Below are 22,002 nucleotides of genomic sequence, written 5' to 3'. Positions count from 1 at the left end.
GACGACAGAGGATGAGATGGCTGGATGGCATCACTGACTTGATGGACGTGAGTCTGAGTGAACTCTGGGAATTGGTGATGGACAGGGAGGCCTGGCGTGCTGCAATTCATGAGGTCGCAAAGAGTTGGACAAGACTGAGCGACTGAACTGAACTGAACTGAATTGTGCCTTTTACATATATAAGGACTTTGGCAGTCTAATAATGGCAAATTGGAGCTATTTGAAGTAGCTCCAATCTAAATAAGCTCCATTGAATGTAAGATGGCAATAGTGTCCCTTTTAGGATACAAAAGATAAAAGACACCAAAGCATGGCTCTCTGAAAACAATTAGAACTTAGGCATTGATAATGTTTAAAAAATTATGTATAAGTGGCATTCATTGTATAATGCATAAATCAACTTTTATATAGAATATACACCTTTATTTCAGTATTTTAGGCATGTGGGTTAATTGTTGGGTTTAGGGTAACCTAAGCTACACTGTACAGAATAGTATTAAGAGCCTACTTTTCAAAATGAGATGATTGGCATCTCAAATCTCATTTGGTTAATTCATAACTCAAGTAATGTTCTTTTCCCTTCATAAAGAAAACCATAATAATATTTTGTATTTCAGTGTAAAAATGCTTCAGGGAAATGATGTGTGTGTGTGTGTGTGTGTGTGTGTGTGTGTGTTTTATTTGCTTTTCTTTTATGTCATTTGGGAGGAAGCTAGGCATTAATGATGTTACGGCTATTTTTGACACTAATGGCCCTTTTAACCTATAATGCTAGCAATATTCAATAGAAGCTTATTCATGGAAATATTTTGTATAGGAAAAACATAGATTTAAATGTGCCAACTTATGCGGCAAAGCTTTATCATCTAACCATTCCCAGATCTCATTGGTATTGTTTTATTTTACAGATTTTTCCTTTTTACCAGGCTAGTCACTTCTGGTTCTGTACCTGCATATACTCTTACAGAAGTTAATTACAGCTATTGGTCAAGAGCACCTTGACTTAATATTTTCATGGCAAGAGAAGGAATAGAGTAATCATTGTATATCTTAACTGAAGCTGAACCACAAGTGATCTGGCTGAAGGCCCTCGCATAAAATTTTTCAGGCTTCCAAATAAATAACAATGGTAAAATTAAATCAATTTTATTTACTTCCAGACCATATGGATGAGCGGACAGTATGCAATGGAATAGCCCCTGAAAAAGATGTAGATGGATTTCATATTATTAACATTGGAAGACTGTGTCTTGATCAACATTCCCTCATACCTGCCACTGCTAGTGCTGTTTGGGAAATTATCAGAAGAACAGGTTGGTCTATGGGACATAGGTGCTAAGTGCCACATGAGCATTTGTGCATTGCCTTGATGGAAAGGGTGAAAGAAAATAAGCCATTAAACTTCAGTCTACAGGAATAGATAAAGGTATAGAAATTGAAGAATAATCTGAAATAAGATAAAAGAAGAACTGGTATCAGGTTACAAGTAACCGCTGTTTCAGCTTTCAGGGAGTGCATTTTCCAAATAATAGATTTATCTCCCTACTTTAAAACTATAAACTTAAGGTATTTTGATATGCATTTTTCAAAATGTGTTACGTTTTTCTGTACCTTTAAAAACAAAATGTGCTGAACATTTGGAGCCATCTCTAATGACCTAGGTTTTCATTGTAGACACTTGCCCTTGAGCTGTGCTCTAAATAAAATAATGCTCTCAAAGACCCTCAAGCAGGCAGGTGATGGTTCCCCTGCCTGTATCACTGTCACTTACATTTCTGGCCGCATCTCCTCATCCCAGTCTGTTCTTTTCTACTGAGAAAGAGAACTTTCAAGGGAAAGCAGATCCTAGAATTATATTCATAGAATTTTAATAGTTATAAAACTTTAATTCTAATTTTTTCATTTTACTTATGAAAAAACTATGCCCCAAAGAGGTTAAGTGTATGAAATCTGTAAGCTTTACCTTTCAGATCTTTCTAAATCCGTACATTTAGTGCTTCTCTCCTATGAAGTAAACCGCGTAAATTTTATGAAAAATACTTTTCTCAACTTCATTTTGTCTTAGATTTGGTCAAAGTTTGGTTGCCAGTTAACCTTGACATTGTTGTACCTTGCCTGTTTTATAATTAATAGTTAATATATTTTAAGTCTTCACACTTCTACCTCTTCATGTGAATTTTAATGTTTAAAATAATTTAATGACAACTTGAAAATGTTTGTGGGTTTTTTTTTTTATGAGGATATAATGAGAGGAAAAGTGACAACCAAAAAGTATAAAAAGAAATATTTTTAAATAATGAATTTTGGGACATTATAGACAATTCACAAAATAATTCAAATTTAATTAGAGGTTTTTAAAGAATATTTCAGTTGGCTGTTCAGATGATTACTTCTTCTTGTTTATTCTTCATTTAAATCAAACTCTGTGTTTTAAGGAATTGAAACATTTGGAAAAAATGTTGTTGTGGCTGGAAGATCCAAGAATGTAGGGATGCCCATTGCCATGCTCTTACACACAGATGGAGAACACGAACGGCCAGGAGGTAGGTGCCACTTGGAGATTCTATGCACTCTTATTAATACAATCTTCTCACTTCCTAAGCTCTTCAAATAAAAATGTATTTGGAAATGTGATTTAGCATATTTGTGGGTTTAGCTGGGAGGGATTGAGGGCAGGAAGAGAAGGGGACGACAGAGGATGAGATGGCTGGATGGCATCATCGACTTGATGGATGTGAGTTTGAGTGAACTCCGGGAGTTGATGATGGACAGGGGGGCCTGGCGTGCTGCAATTCATGGGGTCGCGAGGAGTCGGACATAACTGAGGAACTGAACTGAACTGAACTGAATGCAATAAAGGTTTCCCTTATTCTTCATCTAATGACATGTGTGCACACGTGCTCAGTTGATCAGTCATATCTGATCCTTTGCGACCCCATGGACTGTAGCCTGCTGGGCTCCTCTGTCCATGGAATTTTCCAGGCACGAATACTAGAGTGGGTTGCCACTTCCTACTCCATCTAATGACATGAATGCCTTGATAATGTATAAAAGAATTGCTAGAAATATGTGGTCTCTTTGTTCCTATTTTTTTCTTTTGGCTATATGTACTTCTTTCATATCCTTAAACATATAGAGATTATGGAGAATCATATGGAGGTTCCTTAAAAAATGAGGAATAAAACTACCATGTGACCCAGCAATCCCACTCCTGAGCATATAGCCTGAGAAAACCACAATTAAAAAAGACACATGTACCGAAATGTTCATTGCAACACTATTTACAATAGCTAGGACATGGAAGCAACCTAGATATCTATCCACAGATAAATGGATAAAGAAGTTGTGGTATGTATATACTATGGAATATTACTAGCCATAAAAAAGAATGCATTTAGTCAGTTCTAGTGAGGCGGATAAACCTAGGGCCGTTATGCAGAATGAAGTCATAAAGAGAAAAAACACATATCATACATTAACACATATGTATGGAATCTAGAAAAATAGTTCTAATGAACCTGTTGGCAGGGCAGGAACATAGATGCAGATGTAGAGGACGCTTGTGGACACAGCAGGGGAAGGAAAGAGTAGGACAAACTGAGAGAGCAGCATTGCAATATATACATAACGTGTAAAATAGATGATCAGTGGGCAGCTGCTGTGTAGCACAGGGAGCTCCACAGGTCACCCTCTAGGGCACCCCTTGTGACGACCTAGAGGGGTGAGATGGGGATGGGTGCTAGAGAGGCTCAAGAAGGAGGAAATATATGTATGTTTATGACTGGCTCACATTGTTGTACAGTAGCAACCAGCACAACATTGTAAAGCAAGTATCCTCCAATTAAAAAATTAAAATATTAAAAAAAGAAAGGTGGAAAGACTAGATACATACTAGATGCATAAATATCACATGTTGATAGATATCTGTATACCCATGTATACCATCTCACTAAAACACACCACCAATGCATGGATATAAGATTTTTTTTTACCATTATTACCTTGGTGAATTTCAGTTTCCTGTTCTAACATTTTCAAATACAGTTGACTCTTGAACAACACAGGTTGGAACTGCACAGTCCATTTATATTTTTTTCACTAAGCATTTACATACTACAGTACTATACACTCTGTGGTTAGTTGAATCAGTGAATATGGAACCGTGAATACAGTGGCTGACTATAAAGTTATAGGTGGATTCTCAACTGCACAGAGGGTGGGTGTTCCAAACCTCCACATTGTTCAAGGGTCAACTATACTAATTTTATGACCTTGGTTGACATAATGCATGTGAAATATTTTTTTAAACCATGAAGCCCAGTGGAAAAACAAACCCAGTGATAACATATCACTTATGCAAAGTGATGAATTATGAGAATTAAATATTGTTTTTCCTTCCTGGGATTAAGGACTTAAATATTACCAGATCAAAATGTGTATGAGGATAAAAGTTATCTTGGGCCTGATAGTGACTCATAGTAACTTTAAAAAGCCTTAGTTTTGGACTTCCCCAGTGGTCCACTGGTTAAGAATTTGCCTGCCAATGCAGGGGACATGGGTTCAATCCCTGGTCTAGGAAGATTCCATGTACCCCAGAGCAGTTAAACCTGTGCCCCACAATTACTGCCCTGCGTGCCTAGAGCCTGTGCTGTGCAAAAAGAAAAACCACTGCAATGAGAAGCCTGTGCACCACAACAAAGAGTAGCCCCTGCTTACCACAACTAGAGAAAGCCTATGCAGCGAGGAAGACCCAGCACAGCCAAAAGTTCATTAATTAATTATTTTAAAAGTCTGAGTTTTGAAGAGCTGTTCAAAAGACCAAATCTGGTAGTATGAACTTTGAGATGGTAGCCTACAAAGAGATGTAGTGTAGATGTATCTCTAGCTTAATTATTCACTTCTAACATAGTCTGTTAGTGCTCATCTACGTATCTCTTACGGAGAAGGCAATGGCACCCCACTCCAGTACTCTTGCCTGGAAAATCCCATGGACGGAGGAGCCTGGTAGGCTGCAGTCCATGGGGTCACACAGAGTCGGACATAACTGAAGCGACTTAGCAGCAGCAGCATGTATCTCTTAGGATGTAATAATGATATTGAGTCATATTTGCCTTTATTTAATAGTTTCTGTTAAGCAAGGTAAAATAACCAGGAAGATTTACCTAAGTATACCATTTTTGTTGGAAGATTTTGACCAAGAGTCACTCGGCAGGTTTTTCTTCATTTTCAACACATTGTTATCTTATTTCATCAGTAACATATCAAGCAACATTATGCAACTTCATTATTTGCACAGCACTTTCTCATGAACTATCTTATTTTGTTCTCAATAATCTGGAATATATTCATATTCACATTTTGTAGCTAAAGGAAATGAACTTTAGAAACTTCAGTAACTTACCCAAGGCCATTCAAGGAAACAGTGTACAGAGCTGGGGGCTGGGTGCTGACTGTCTGGTTAGGAGGATAGTTTTGAAGTCAGACCCCTCTCCCACCAAGCCCTGTATCCTTGGACAAGTCATTTAATCTGTGTAAGCCTCCACTTCCCTCATTTGTATCTTTTTTGCTGGGTTATCGTAAAAACTAAATTAGATTTGAATGTGAAGCACTACTCACAGTGCCTGAGACAGTAAGTTAAGTAAGCCCTTGGTACATGTGACCCATGGCTATTACTATTATTTCTATTATTATGCTTAAGGCAATAACCTATGGCCATGCAGATGAAAAAGTTTAGAGTAACATAATCCAAGGTTAATGATGAATTTTTAACCTTCATTTGAAATTTTATTTTTTTTTTGTGGTGGGTTTTCTGTTTGCCTTTATTTGGATGATATCTAGTCTTTGTTGTAATAATTTGCATAAATGTAAAATTTATAAAGTTTATAAACTATTAGAAGTATGATTTATAATATTACAAATTGTACTTTATATTATTAACATATTGTGTGCTAATTTCTTGATAATTTTCAATTTTGAATCATTTGTCTATAAAATACCTAAGTCTAAGAAAGTCAATTTCCCTCCTCTTTATGCAATTTAAAAGTAGATTTTCCTGTGTTGTAAAACACATTGACTTTATAAATATTCTGTACTTTGTTTTGCAAGATATGTTCACTTGAATGCATGTTAAAAATTGAATAAAAGCAGAATTAGATATAGTACTGGTTACTTACATGCCAGGTGGTTAAATTTGCATTTATTATAGTGGCACCTAGGTGCCCTTTGGGCTTCTCTGGTAGCTCAGAGGGTAGAGCGTCTGCCTGCAGTGTGGGAGACCTGGGTTCAATCCCTGAGTTAGGAAGATTCCCCTGGAGAAGGACCTAGCAACCCACTCCAGTACTCTTGCCTGGAAAATTCCATGGACGGAGGAGCCTGGTAGGATACAGTCCATGGGGTCATGAAGAGTCGGACACGACTGAGCGACTTCACTTTCACTTTTCACTTTCACTTTAGGTGCCCTTTATAATTATAGTATCTAAAAGGTAATATATTGTAACTGATATTGGTCAATTTACAACATGGGTGGAAAGAGGTAATATATTGTAACTGATATTGGTCAATTCATAACATGGGTGGTGTTTAATCTCATGCACATTTAATAGGAATATGGTGACATATATGATTAGTATAATGAATTGTTGAGAGCTGCTCACTGAAAACCTGGAATCTGTGGGAAAGGTAATATTTCAAATGTCCATGTCTGTTAGAGCAGTGATTATGTGGAGTGACTGCATGTGCATTGTTAGCTAGTGGAGATAATGAAGGAGGATTAACTGGGCAAATTCCTATCGATAGACCTTGTTCTGATGACACTCACAATGCTGAGCATCAGCTCACATTTCATTTCTTTGCCAGAAAAGATTCAAAGCCCTAATGATTCATTTGTGTTTTAAAGCCAAAGATAATCGCACTAGAAGACATATGGTGAGGTTGTGGTACTATTGCAGTGGCATTAGTGCTGGGATTTTTTAAAAGAGCATTATGGAAGATTTTACTTAGAGTCCTATGGACCTAGGGATATTCTTGATCTTGTTTGTGCAATATGCATTCAGTACATATTCTCATTGAAACACTAGGGTGGGGAGTGGTAGAGTGTTGAAAAAGACTTGGCTAGCACTAGTAGTAAAGAACCTGTGCCAGTGCAGGAGACGTAAGAAACCTGGGTTTGATCCCTGGATTGGGAAGATGCCCTGGAGAAGAGAATGGCTACCACTCTAGTATTCTTGCCTGGAGAATCCCATGGACAGAGGAGCCCGGAGGGCTACAGTCCATGGGCTGTCAAAGAGTCGAACACTACTGAAGCAACTGAGCACACACACCCCTGTCTCCAGAAGATGAGAGATTGCATCTTCAGGACACCATGTTTTCTTAAAGCTCAGGTTCCTCATTGATATTCAGCTTTTGCACTCAAGCTGCCCATCTGCTGCAAATTCTATAAATCAGGTACATTTTTTTTTTAATTCAAGGAACATCCTATATAAATGGAAAAACCTCAAAATATTTTGTCAGTGGAATGCCTTGCCTTTGTGAAAATTGGCTCCAGTTGTGAAAAATGAACATTTTTGCCACTTTGGAAGCATTATCGGGGCCTTCAGGTGGTAATACAGGAGTGGATGTTCCAGGCAGTGCAATGTGATATGAGAGCTATGTGTGATTAAGCTCAGCCCAGTGCTAGGTTGGCCCAGGTGTCCTCCAGTTTCAAAGAGAGGAGCCAAAAAGGAATGCCTGGGATAGGAGTCAGGCAAAGCAATCACAAAGTCTCAGTCACGAGACTGAGATTCTTGGTCTTGTTGCCAGGGGAGTGAGGTGGACTTTTCCTGCCTCTGTGGAATGAACCATTGCCAAACTGGGGCAGGCGGACACCAGGCATATAGTCTTTATTCCTCCCATCCCACTGTTCCTAAGGTAGAAGTACTCACGGTAAGATATTGGGGATATTGTGTCTTGTGATGCCTCCGTGTTGAGTTGGCGTCACTGAATTATAGCTTTGAGTTTGTTTAGTGGAAAGCAATAGCAAAGAACAAATGCTTTTTGCAGTCTCATTTTCTGTGTTGAATAGTAGGAGTACTGTTTCATTTTCAGAGTATCTGAAATTCAGCCAGCTAGTATCTGGAAAGCACTGTACTTGGAAAAATACCACATATCCTCACATTGGGCAGCTGGAACTGTTAGTTACACTGTTGAAACTAACATTCAGTTCAGTTCAGTTCAGTCGCTCAGTCATGTCCGACTCTTTGTGACCCTATGAATTGTAGCACCCCAGGCCTCCCTGTCCATCACCAACTCCCGGAGTTCACTCAAACTCACGTTCATTGAGTCAGTGATGCCATCCAGCCATCTCATCCTCTGTCATCCCCTTCTCCTCCTGCCCCCAATCCCTCCCAGCATCAGAGTCTTTTCCAATGAGTCAACTCTTCACATGAGGTGGCCAAAGTACTGGAGTTTCAGCTTTAGCATCATTCCTTCCATAAAACACCCACGACTGATCTTCAGAATGGACTGGTTGGATCTCCTTGCAGTCCAAGGGACTCTCAAGAGTCTTCTCCAACACACAGTTCAAAAGCATCAATTCTTCGGTGCTCAGCTTTCTTCATAGTTCAACTCTCACATCCATACATGACTACTAACACTAAACACTGTATAAAAAAATGAAATGAAGTTCAAATCCTTTTCTTTCCCTTTCATTTTCTCTGTTTCATCCTGACCTCAGAGCACCAGGCATTTGTTTAATTAGCAGCACAAAACATCTCTTTTCTAATGTCTATAAGCCCAATAGTTCAAAGCATGACTTGTAAGGTTGTTGTGTTCTGCTCCACCAGCATTTTCAGCCATTCCTCCCATCAAGTCCCCTTTGGTACCTTCTGCTGAAGCTTCATAGAACTACATATTATTCCCCAAACACACCACCTCTTCCAAACCGCCTTTCCATTACATACACTGTTCCCTAGGCAGGGAATGCTTCTTCTCATCCCTCACCTGCTTTCCTCTCACCTTCCACCCATCTTTCATGATGTACACCAAATCTAATTCTTAAATGTTATCTATGCTGCCATCACAATACTAATTCTGTTACGTCTTGATTGTCTACCTATTCCCCTTTTCTACACATGCATAGTAAACATGAGCTGCTTAATGACAAATATTTCTTCTTGGGCTGTTTCTATCTCTGAAATTTAGCCCTGAGATTGGCATGTAATAATGCAACTAGTCAATGAATCAATAACAGTTTATTAGTGTCTCCTATTGGCACCGAAGAATTGATGCTTTTGAATTGTGATGCTGGAGAAGATTCTCTAGAGTCCCTTGGACTGCAAGGAGATCAAACCAGTCAATCCTAAAGGAAATCAACCCTGAATACTCATTGGAAGGACTGATGCTGAAGCCAAAGCTCCAATACTTTGGCCACCTGATGCCTTCACATCATTGAAAAGGTGCAATTCTTTGGAAAGGACCCTAATGCTAGGAAAGGTTGAAGGCAAAAGGAGAAGAAGGCAGCAGAGGATGAAGTGGTTAGATAGCATCACTGACTCAATGGATATGAGCTTGAGAAACTCCGTGAGATAGTGAAGGACAGGGGAGCATGGCATACTGGAGTCTGCAAGATCCCAAACAGTCAAACACAGTTAGTGACTGAACAACAACATGAGCCTGTATTATAGAAAATAAGACTGCAGGCTAGGGATTTAAAATAAAATATTGCTATTTATTGAGGGGAAAAAAATTCCCTGTATAGTGAGGAGGAGGGAGAGAAGTAGCTAGGTGCTTACTACACACTAACTCCTTCATATTTTAACATTATAGACATTTATATATAAGCATAACTTATGACACCCCTTCCCCCAAGAATCAGATCACAAGAGAGGAGAATGCCTCATGACCATCAGGAGGAGATCTTTGTGTACTGGGAAGAGAAGGGAGTTGTTAACAACAGCATTAATTGAAAGAGGTCACAGCATTTTTCCAGTAAAACATTTAAAATTTATCATTTTGTTTAGACTATTTTTTTTCCTCATGCTGCTGCAATGTAATACTGCCTTCTTACACAGGGGCTGATTTCTTTCTCACTAAGTATGCACAATATGACAGTGAATAAATCATATTCTTGAGCTCACAGTTCAGTAGGAAAGACAATCACTAAACAATCAGGTAATGATGATTAATCATAATTGTGCAAAATGCTGTAAAAGAGAAGAGCTTTCTATAATAAAAACTTAAGGAATGGATGATTTCTAACTATAGTTCTGCATGAAGGTTTTACCTATTTATGTCTATCTTCTGTTACTGTTGCAATGGAATATTTTTAATAGTCTGCTTTCTGTCACTACGCTTCATTTCAGACTAAAAAAAATCCCACCTCAGGGACAAAAACAAAAATATATACTACTTAAAGTTATTTAAAATTTCTAAAATATCTAGAGGAAAAGTTTCATTCTGTAGAAAATAAATAATTCATACCATAATGGTAAATTATGATTTGATGATTTTTTAAAAAATCAAGTCAATGCCATGCAATTATTATATGTATAAAATAAGAACATCAGATAGAACTTCCTCAAACAGGCCTCTCGGAAAATCTCTCCTACTCCCTCACACACAGTTCTATAGAGACACTAAAGAACTTTTCCTTCACAACATTTATCAGTTTGTAATTATAATTTATTTGTATCATTATTGATTAATGTTCATCATACTTAATGGACTGTTAACTCCACAAAAGCAAAAACCAGATTTCTTTATCTTCCCATTTTATTTCCAGAATCTACTAATAGCACAGTATTTCTCCAAAAATTCTTTGTTCAATAAATGAGTGAAAAGATCAGTTTATTTGTAGACCATGAGTATCACAAAGGTTTTAACACAGCTATTCATAAACTGTAGTCTTAGAAGGCCTAATGTACCACAAGATTTTAAATGGTTCTGAGGCTAACCATGAAAGGCCAAAAAGTGGGCAATGGCCCAATTCCTGGAAATCCCTTCCCCTTCCCCCAAAATAATCAGGGAATAACTGAAATAATCGGGGAATAATTAGAATAATAGTTGGAATAATAATGAGTTGGAATAATCTTCCCACTCATTTGCCTAAGATATTACTCAGCCCATAAAAACTTGCCACCCCATATTTTGGGGGCTCTTACCTTCTGAGATGGCCCACACTCTGTCTATGGAGTGTGTTTCTTTCTAAATAAATCCATTTCTTACCTAAAGAAAAAAAAATAGTATTTTAAATGGGTTTGCGGGAGATCTGGTTTCGATCCCTGGGTTGGGAAGATCCCTTGGCAACCCACTCCAATGTTCTTGCCTGGAGAATTCCTTGAACTGAGGAGCCTGGCAGGCTATAGTCCATGGGGTCACAAAGAGTCAGACACAACTGAGTGACTGACACTGGTTGCTGGCTAATTTTTTTTTGAAGGGACAAAAATTAGTCAAATAAGTCTGGGAAATCTGGGTTAAACAAAATCAAACATATATCTTGACTGTGAATATAGTCATATAATATAGCCTTTAATATAGTGACCATTGTGAAACTCTGAGAGAGTAAAAGTCTTTGGTATTTGACCCTGGAAGTTGTTTTTTCCCTCTAAAACAATATAAATCCATATATGTATATTTATATACATCCTGGAATGCGAAGTCAATTGGGCCTTAGGAAACATCAGTACGAACAAAGCTATTGGAGGTGATAGAATTCCAATTTAGCTACTTCAAATCCTAAAAGATGATGCTGTGAAAGTGCTGCACTCAATATGCCAGCAAATTTGGAAAACTCAGCAGTGGCCACAGGACTGGAAAGGTCAGTTTCATTCCAATCCTGAGGAAAGGCAATGCCAGAGAATGCTCAAACTACCGCACAATTGCACTCATCTCACACACTAGCAAAGTAATGCTCAAAATTCTCCAAGCCAGGCTTCAACAGTATGTGAACCGTGAACTTCCAGATGTTCAAGCTGCATTTAGAAAAGGCAGAGGAACCAGAGATCAAATTGCCAACATCCGTTGGATCATTGAAAAAGCAAGAGAGTTCCAGAGAAACATCTACTTCTGCTTTATTGAGTATGCCAAAGATGTTGTTCTTCAAGATGTCTGCATTTTTCACTGTCAATTTCAGGACCTTGAGAAAACTTACTTAGCATCAGTCTATGGTCTTTTAAGGCTTTCCTGGTAGCTCTTACCATCTGGTAAAGAACCTGCTTACACGGCAGGAGACCCAGGTTCGATCCCTAGGTTGTGGTGATCCCCTGAAGAAAGATATGGCAATTTGCTCTAGTATTCTTGCCTTAGAGCATTCCATGGACAGAGGGGCCTGGCAGGCTACAGTCTTTGGGTCACAAAGAATTGGACATGGCTGAGTGACTAACACTATGCCCTTATAAGCAAGTTTGCAAAAGCAGACATCGTAGTAAGATTCCTCAGTTTATTTTCATCTGTTAATCTTGGAAGAAAGAAAATAAATGCAAAAATTACATAAAGCTTTAACAAATAGACCTCATACACACATCTCCCAGCCAAAACAACTAGAAAGCAAAGGGTAACACTTTACTTAGCCTTTGTCCCATGACTGAGTTTGGTACCTCATTTTGGCTAGGGGTTGGGAGGGTCTGATTGCCTTTCTTTTTTTTATGTATATATAGCTTAAAATCTGTTTCACAATCATGAATACTACCATCAATCCTGACCCGGCAGCTTGGTAGCATGAGGAATTTGGTCACCTGGGGAATTGATTCATGTGGATGATTTAACAAATTTTATCCCTACTAATAGGAAAATAAACCCAAAAATATGACTCCAAAGCCAATATTTTCATTTGTAATCAGCAACTTGTTCTCTCCATAGTTGCAATCTTGACAGGTAAAGTTGGACTCCTGGAGCAGGAGAGCCTCGTGTTAATGAGACTCGGTGCTCTGATCATATTGCCTGAGTGCATCCTGTGTTCCTGTATTTCCCTGAAACTCAGTGTTCAGTTCATATTAGCTATTATAGTGTGCTTGCTCTAAAAAGTATTTAAAGTGGTCCACAACAATACACAAATCACAATGCAAATGAGAAGTAGTTAAGAAAAAGGAGAAATAAGACCTGAAACTAAAATGGAGTTATGAATAAAGCTACTATTAAAAATAGGCTACTATAAATTATAAATTTATTATAAATTTATAATAAATAATTTTAATAAAAATAAAGCTACTATATAAAAACATCATTAAATCTTCATGGATATTTTCCCTGGCCAAGCACACTGCAGTTTATATACTGTCACTAAATATATGTTTGGTGAATTTAATTGGGTCTAAACTACACTTTCTGTATTAGGGTCAGTAATTTCATTCTGTGAGCTTTTTAGCAGGAAAACAAAATGACTAGTTACCCAATTAAGTGTCTTTAGGATTAAAAATAAACACACGCTCAGAATAAATAAAACATTTTCTGATTTTAAAACCAAAGAGTAATTTTTCCTAAATTCCTTATAAGCAGGGAACTAGGAATGGACTGAGTAATGTTCATAATGCTTTTTAATTTAATGAAATGGTCATATTTTATAGAGTTATTTCTTTTATTGTTTAGCATAGGTCAAAGCTACCACTGGCATGTATTTCTCTGATCTCACTCATACATTTCTTCTGATTCTCAGTTTCTGAGTCATTCTCTTCTTCCCGACTTCTAAACCAGTGTTCTCAACTTTAGCTGTCCACTAGTATCATCTGATGGCTTTTGAAAATGTAGCCACCTGAACCCAGTGCAGAACAATTATATCAGAGTCTTTGTGAGGAGGATCTGAATATCAGCATTTTTTATAAAGCTTCATAAAAGAATCTAACACAATGATAGTAATTGAGGATGAAGCTCAAAACATTGGAATGAGTCCAGGACTTCACTTCCTATTCCAGAGTCATTCTGTAGGCATTTTTTCCCTAGCCTCATAGCTTCATTTTTTAATGTTTTAAATTAATTTTTATTATAGTATAGTTGCTTTACAGTGTTGTGTTAGTTTCTGCTGTACAGCAAAGTGGATCAGCTATATGGTTATATGTACCCCCTCTTTTTCGGATTCTTTCCCACTTAGCTTACCACAGAGCCTTGGGTAAAGTTTCTTGTGCTATATAGTAGGTTCTCATTAGTTATCTATTTTATACATAGTATCAATAGTACATATATGTGTCAATCTCCCAATTTCCCAATTCATCCCACCCTCCCCCTAGTTTGGTGTCCATATGTTTGTTCTCTTTATCTGTGTCTTTATTTATACTTTGCAAATAAACTCATCTATACCATTTTTCTAGATTCCACAGATATGCGTTAATATATGATGTTTGTTTTTCTTTTTCTGACTTATTTCACTCTGTGAGACAGCCTCTAGGTCCATCCATGTCTCTGCAAATACCATCCTCATAACTTTAAATCCACCTGTATCACCCCTGTGCTCTACAGCCATGTAACCACTGTCCACTTGACAGCTCCACTTGAATGGTCCACAGGGATCTCAAAATTATCAAATACAAACCTTCACTCTTAATTTTACTCCCCATAGTCCTCATCATCTTAGTAAATGTCACCATCGATTCACCTAGTTGCTCAGGCCATCCTTGACTTCTCTCTCTCACATTCCCTATCTTATCCATTAGCAATCTGTGCAAAACATACCTATGATCTCATCACATTCAATAGTAAGTCCCTAGGTCAGTAAGCCATTATCTCACATTATAAAATGTACACATTTTATAAAATTTACATCTGCCTTTGTCCCATCTCCCACATCCAGTCTATTTTCCAAGTGGTGTGTCTCAGTCATTGGTGGCTTCCCTTAATACTCACAGCAACAAAATGCCAGAATAGAAGCCAAATCCCTTGCTGTCATATGCAAGATATTACATGACCCGACCTATGTCTCCTTACTCATTTCCTACCACTTACCTTCCTCACTACTCTCCAGCCACACCTACCTTTTGCTTTCCTAGAACATGCTGTACATGTCCATGTGTCAGATCTTTGCTCTTGGCTTTCCTTTTGCCTAGAATGCTCTTTTATGTAGTCATTTGAGTAACTTATTTCCTCACTCCTTCTGGTTTCTGTTCAGGTGTTATCTCCATGGGAGACCTGGGTTCGATCCCTGGGTTGGGAAGATCCCCTGGAGAAGGGAAAGGCTACCCACTCTGGTATTCTGGCCTAGAGAGTTCCATGGACTGTATGGTCCATGGGGTCACGAAGCGACTTTCACTTCACTTCACCATTCTTAGCTTCCTCACTACCCTCCAGCCACACCTGCCTTTTGCTTTCCTAGAACATGTTGTACATGCTCGTGTGTCAGATCTTTGTTCTTGGCTTTCCTTTTGCCTACAGTGCTCTTTTTTGTAATTATTTACATAATTTATTTCCTCACTACTTCTGGTTTCTGTTCAGATGTTATCTCCACAGGCTGCACCTGACCACCTTATCAAAATAGCACCTATCCTGTTGCTCTGTATTCACTTATTCTGTGCTTCTTAACTCATAGCATTTATTCTTATGTAAATTGTTATTATAGATTTATTTGCTCATTTATGTCTTATCTTTGTTGGATGATGAGTCCATGAGTTAAATTCAATAATTTTTGGCTGAAACCAGGGACATATATTTTTAATTATCTAGAGCAGTAGGTGGTTATGATTCAGTAAGTCTTTCCTAATACTCTTTCTCACAAAAGAAATTTGAGATAGACGTAAAAGGAGTGAGATTGAAATGGTATTTGACTAAATGTGAAACCATATTCCTTAGTTTGCATCCACCTAGCAACCCAAAGTGTTTGAAAGATAACTGACAGACTGATAAACAGCAAATCAAACCAGCCTAGTCTTGACCAGATGCCAGGTTAAAGTCTGGCCCATTTAAAATATGAAAAGAAGGCTTAGGTCTGAGTGCTCTGTAACTACATCTAAAGTTATTTAAATAAAAAGCAGCTGAAATTGAAACAAAAAACTTATAGTAAATGGAATTCAGGAGCCAAGAGAGTACAATATTATTTTAAGATCTAGGAAAATTGTTGTTGTTGTTCAGTCACTAAGTCATGTCCAACTCTTTGCGACCCCATGACTGCAGTGCGCCAGGCTTCCCTGTCCTTCACCATGTCCCAAAACCTGCCCAAACTCATGTCCATTGAGTCGGTGATCCTATCTAACCATCTCATCCTCTGTCCTCCCCTTCTCCTCCTGCCTTCAATCTTTCCCAGCATCAGGGTATTTTCCAGTGAGTCAGCTCTTTACATCAGGTGACCAAAGTATTGGAGCTTCAGCTTCAGCATCCAGTGAATATTCAGGATTGATTTCCTTTAGGATTGACTGTTTTGATCTCCTTGCTTCCCACTTGGAAAAATTGGCTAGAGATTATTTTACAAGAAGATCCCCTGGAGGAGGAAATGGCAACCTACTCCAGTATTCCTCCCTGGAAAATGTCATGGACAAAGGAGCCTGGTAGGGCCACAGTCCATGGGGTCATGAAGAGTCAGAGACAGTATATCAACTGAGTACACACAAAAATTAAAGCCTAAACTGTCTTTTTTTGTGTTAGAGGCACATGTTTTCCGTCAGATGTGCTCTCATCAGTACTACCGGTGTATTCTGGGTGGGATTTGAAGGCAGACTTTATGCCTAAGGAAAAAGAAGTGTCATCGAGATCCCTCCCTGGCCTCCCTAGTATCAGCATAATCCCAGAAATGCTATTCTGCTGACCAAAGTGAAAACACAGTGTGTGCCAGCTCTGCTTCTACTGCTCGGACCTCCTTTCCTTTCTGTCCCATGTGGAGGCTGTGCAGTGAAGTGACGAGGAGCTTGGCCTCAAGAGCTGGACTAGATCAGTTTGAATTCTGGCTCTTACATAGATTTATGACCTCGGACAAATTATGGGATCTTTGTGTTTTCTCACTTTTCTCATTTATATAATGTAAATAATGTTAGTTTCAACCTCACAAAAAATACACTTACAGTGTTTGGTGAGGATTGTTATGAGTTAATATATATAACTAGAACAGTGCTAGTTGTGTAGTAAGTTCTTACATAAGGGTTGTTTTTATCATATATGCTTTGGTTCTGCCCATGTAGCTTCCATGGAGCATTTCTTAGTAGAAAGGGTTTTGTTTTTCTGTTTCATGCTTAAAGATATAAAATAGCAGCTTATGAAGAGAGAAAGAAATATATATTCAAATTCAGAACCTTTAGGCCTCTAGAGTCATTTGTCTTAAAACAGAACTCAGGCTTCATTTTTCTACATAGTGCTGTTCTGTTGATGAGTACTGAGTTTTCCTTCTTGACAAAAAGAAGTTTTCCTTCTTTGCTATTTCCTTGATTTTTTCCCTTAAGCCAGACCCTGGTATAAGTTAAATGTATCAGGAATGATGCAATTTTCCCTTATCCAGAGAAGCTGACAAAGCAATACCCTACGTGTGAGATTCTAGCTCCTACTGGATTTGCCATTTTGCTTCATCTGCTGATGCAGGCACAAACATACAGGTTTGAAGATTTGCCTTATGGATAAAGAAGATGAGACTTGCCCTGTGTTGTTGAGGAAGATAGATCTAGGATCATAGCAAAAAGGTAGAGTTTTGCTATTATATGAAGGACTTTCTAACAGTTTGAGCTAAATAAAATACCCATAATTATTTTTATGGAAAATAACTTATTAGTTGGAAAAGATAGGAAAAGCATAAGGGAATTGAAGCAGAAGCAAGCTAAATTCCTGCTCACATTAAGAATCTGTCTCTAAGAGCTTTAAGTGCCCCTGTGTGGTTCTTAGCTAAAGTAGATCATGGTTCTCTCTGCCAGTTCTGTAACTTATATCTCCTTTTAATGTGGAATTATCACACTGTATTACAGTTCCGATTCACAGATCTGTTTTTATGTGAGAGTAGAGAATTGTGTGTCTCCATTACTTGGCATGGCCCTGGGATTATTTCTTGGTTGTTGAATAAATGAAATGCCTGACAAAAGTAAATTCCTCATTTAGGTAATTCTAACAAAAAAAATGATACTCTAAAATGAATCATATTGTGTTGTCTTAGCATTTCTAACATCAAAAATTATTTCCTCAGTTGGCACTCTGTGTTAGTTAGCACCAACCCTTTGCTACAATCTGCAATTTTGCATAAATCACAGAGGCAATGATAGCCTAGAAGATTGCGCAGGGGGCTGGCTCCCAGTGAACAATCCTGGATTGACTTCAGACTCTTATATAGTCAGAAGCATTTCTTGCCCAGCAGCTAATTATTAAGTTCTAACAGAGCTCTATGATTCTAGGAGATAGGTCCTCAGTCTTTCGTTCTTATTATATCTTACAAATATGATGTAAAACACTAGGCACAATAAAGTTGCTTAAGACTCTTCTTATAAAACATTTTTACCTAGATTTGTGTGATAGAGAAAAGGAGGCCTGAGCCCAGGCTGTTATCATATGCACACTAAGAGGATAAAACTGAGTGTGAGAAAAAGTCATCTGAGTGTCAAAGATATGCATCATTCTGTGGAGTGGCTGTGGTAACTTGTTGGTTCTGATTATCCTAGGGAAAAAGCTAAGGCACTAGAGATGACTAGCTGCAGCAAGCCCTGGAATTCACTGAAGAAAAGTGATGGAACACCAGAATTGAAAACAGAAATGACGAAATTTTCACAATGCTGAGTAAGACAGGTCAAATAAGAGTAGGGTTAGGACAGCTAGTTCTCAGGAAAAGGGATAGGGTTTTGTTGTTTAGTCACTAAATTGTGCCCAACATTTTGTGAACCCATGGACTGTAGCCTGCCAGGTTCCTCTGTCCATTGGATTCTCCAGGCAAGAATACTAGAGGGGGTTGCCATTTCCTTCTCCACGGGATTTTCGTGACTCAGGGATCGAACCTGCATCTCTTGCATCTACCTGCACTGGCAGGCAGGTTTGTTACCAGCTGAGCCACCAGGGACGTTCAAAATATTTTTTCTTTATTGATTTGGCTGTGCTGTCTTAGTTGTGGCATGCTCGATCTTCTAGCTGCAGCATGCAGGATCTTGAATTGTGGCATATGGGATCTAGTTCCTCTGTCAGGGATCAAACCTGGTCCCCTGCATTGGGAGCATGGAGTCTTAACCAGAGGACAACCAGACCACCACAGGAGTCCCTCCAGGAACAGGTATCCAGGGGCAAATGCAGAAGAGTCTGAGGCATTATTTGAACACATTTATTTTTAACTCCCTTGGTTCACTTCTCTTTTGCTGTCATCATATACTCTAATGAATAGTAGGTTAAAAACCTTCCCATAGTTTGTGCAACAGTCAGAAACGGATCCATCAAGTTTAAGAAAGACTTTGATATTGACATGACTATTTCTAGCCACAGTCAGGAGTTAAAAAATAAATTAACTAGATAGTATTAATTAAGAAGTGGAGTTATCTAAAAGATCTTTCCATGCTGATTGAAATTTATCTCAATTTTTTTTCTTTTGCTTGAAGCTTTATAGGTTGTTAATAATATGTGTATATAACTCACTGAACTATGTATCACTCAGTTCCTTAATGAAATCATTAGTAATGATGAAGTGGGAGGTTTTGGTTTCATTTTGGTTTTAATTTTGGTTTTTGCAAGGATTTGGGATGCTCTCATTTGGTGGTTTTTTAATTATTATTTTTTTGGCTGTGCTGGATCTTCATTGACCCACTCAGGGCACTCGGGCTGTTGGCTGTGGTGCGTGCACTTCTCTACTTGCCACAGGTGGGCTCGGCAATTGCAGCACACAGGCTTAGTTGTGGCATGTGGGATTTAGTTCCCTGACCAGGGATTGAGCCCGGGCCCCTTCATTGGGAACATAGAGTCTTATCCACTAGACCACCAGGGAAGTCCCAGGGGTCTCTCATTTGGAACAAGAGAATGCTTGAGTGGGCTGTTAACATCTAAGGGAAGTTTTCTAAATATAGGAAAACTGTATTAAGATAGAGATGGGAGGATGCTTCATAATTCTGGTGCCTGGGGATGGTTCTAAACATATACTTTACATATGTTGACTGTTTACAGCTTGTACTTACTTTTAGTAACTACATGTCTTTAATAATATTTGTTTAATAAATAGCTACTGAGAATTCTCTCAGTATATGCAAGATACTGAGCAAGACTTTGAAAAGAAAACTGATACAAAGGACACGGCTTCTGTTCTAACTAGACTTTGTGATGTTAGACCCCAGTTGATGGTGAAGGGAGGAGGGACTTCATAGATGATGCCAAGTTTCTGGGCAAAAAATACCAAGGAAGGTGGTGCCATTATAAGAGTAGATAACATAGGCAGGATAGGAGGTTTGCAGTGGCATTTGCAGACATGAAGGAGGACACAATGAGTGAAGGAATTTGGGTTTTAGTTCATGTATCCTCTATTTATATTTATGTGTGGCACTTGGACAAGTAGATCTTGAGTAAAAGAATAAGAATAGAGTTAACAGAGTCTGTTTGGAAGTCATATGAGAAAATATCACTTCTAAAGGTATAGGAGCCATTCATATGTTCCAAGGGAAATGGTATGGAATGGAAAATCATAGAACCTTGGGAAATAGGTGACAAGGAGAGGATAGAAATGGCAAAGGAATTTGGAAGAAAAAAGGAGCTCAGTCTTGTGGGAGTCAAGAGAGCAGAATTATGGAAGCAGGCATGGGGTGACTAACAGTGCAGTGATTGAAGAAAGAATGAGTGACTCCATCACAAACAAGATTCATCATTATTAAGGGAAAATTGTGCTAAAATCAGCAATAAAATAAAATAATAAAAATTGCTAAGTTGATTTTTTAACAGTGCTGCTGCTGCTAAGTCACTTCAGTCGTGTCCGACTCTGTGCGACCCCATAGATGGCAGCCCACCAGGCTCCCCCATCTCTGGGATTCTCCAGGCAAGAACACTGGAGTGGGTTGCCATTTCCTTCTCCAATGCAAGAAAGTGAAAGTGAAATTGCTCAGTCGTGCCCGACTCTTAGCGACCCCATGGACTGCAGCCCAACAGGCTCCTCTGTCCATGGGATTTTCCAGGCAAGAGTACTGGAGTGCCATTGCCTTAGAATAGGTTTTATATTGTCATCCAGCTTACCATTAATAAGAATTCTATTTGTCTTGGTAACTCAAGCACTGATCATTCAAATCGTGAATTATGAGTGGCAATGTGTTCTAGCAAGAGTTTGGCATTGTGTTTGGTCATAGCATTCAGCGTTTCCGTAACATTTTTCTGTTGAGTTTATTACTTTGTTGGTAAATTCTTAAAATTATTTTTTGGTGTTTTGACCTTGTGTCGGGCATTTTTGTTTACTTAAACATTTGCATAGAATAAAATTTATTTAAACAGTTACATAGAGTAAAATTCACTTTTTTTGGTATTTAGTTCCATGAATTTAGACAAATGTACAGTCATGCAACAACCACTAATATCAAAATTCCCCAGGGCTGATCCGTATATATAGTATTATGAAAGTGTTAGTGGCTCAGTTGTATCCGACTCTTTGTGACCCCAGTGGACTGTGGCCGGCCAGACTCCTCTGTCCATGGAATTCTCCAGACAAGAATACTGGATTGGGTTGCCATTGCCTTCTCCAGGGGATCTTCCCAACCCTGGGATCAAACCTGGGTCCCCTGCATTGCAGATAGATTCTGATTCATTGGTTTAGTTCAGTTCAGTCGCTTAGTCGTGTCCGACTCTCTGCGACCCCATGAACTGCAGCACACCTGGCCTCCCTGTCCATCACCAACTCCCAGAGTTCACCCAAACCCATGTCCATTGAATCAATGATGCCATCAACCATCTCATCCTCTGTCGTCCCCTTCTCCTTCTGCCCTCAATCTTTCCCAGTATCAGGGTCTTTTCAAATGAGCCAGCTCTTTGCATCAGGTAGCCAAAATATTAGAGTTTAAGCTTCAAAATCAATCTTTCCAATGAACACCCAGGACTGATCTCCTTTAGAATGGACTGGTTGGATCTCCTTGCAGTACAAGGGTATCTCAAGAGTCTTCTCTAACACCACAGTTCAAAAGCATCAAGTCTTCAGTGCTC

The 22,002-nt window shown here is 38.6% G+C and overlaps 1 protein-coding gene across 1 annotated transcript in view; it reads left to right on the top strand.

Annotated features, from left to right (window-relative positions):
• Positions 1 to 22,002, top strand: part of MTHFD2L (methylenetetrahydrofolate dehydrogenase (NADP+ dependent) 2-like) — a 140,116-nt gene that overhangs the window by 40,006 nt on the left and 78,108 nt on the right. Inside the window, exons 4-5 of the mRNA XM_010838176.1 lie at positions 1,161 to 1,313; positions 2,436 to 2,543. Coding sequence (XP_010836478.1) covers positions 1,161 to 1,313; positions 2,436 to 2,543 — 261 coding nt within the window. The remainder of the gene's footprint in view (positions 1 to 1,160; positions 1,314 to 2,435; positions 2,544 to 22,002) is intronic.

Source organism: Bison bison, unplaced genomic scaffold, assembly GCF_000754665.1.
Source record: "Bison bison bison isolate TAMUID 2011002044 unplaced genomic scaffold, Bison_UMD1.0 scf7180017864092, whole genome shotgun sequence".
Classification (NCBI taxonomy): Eukaryota; Metazoa; Chordata; class Mammalia; order Artiodactyla; family Bovidae; genus Bison; species Bison bison.
Note: the sequence above shows the minus strand (reverse complement) of the source record. Positions and strands in the feature narration are given on the sequence as shown.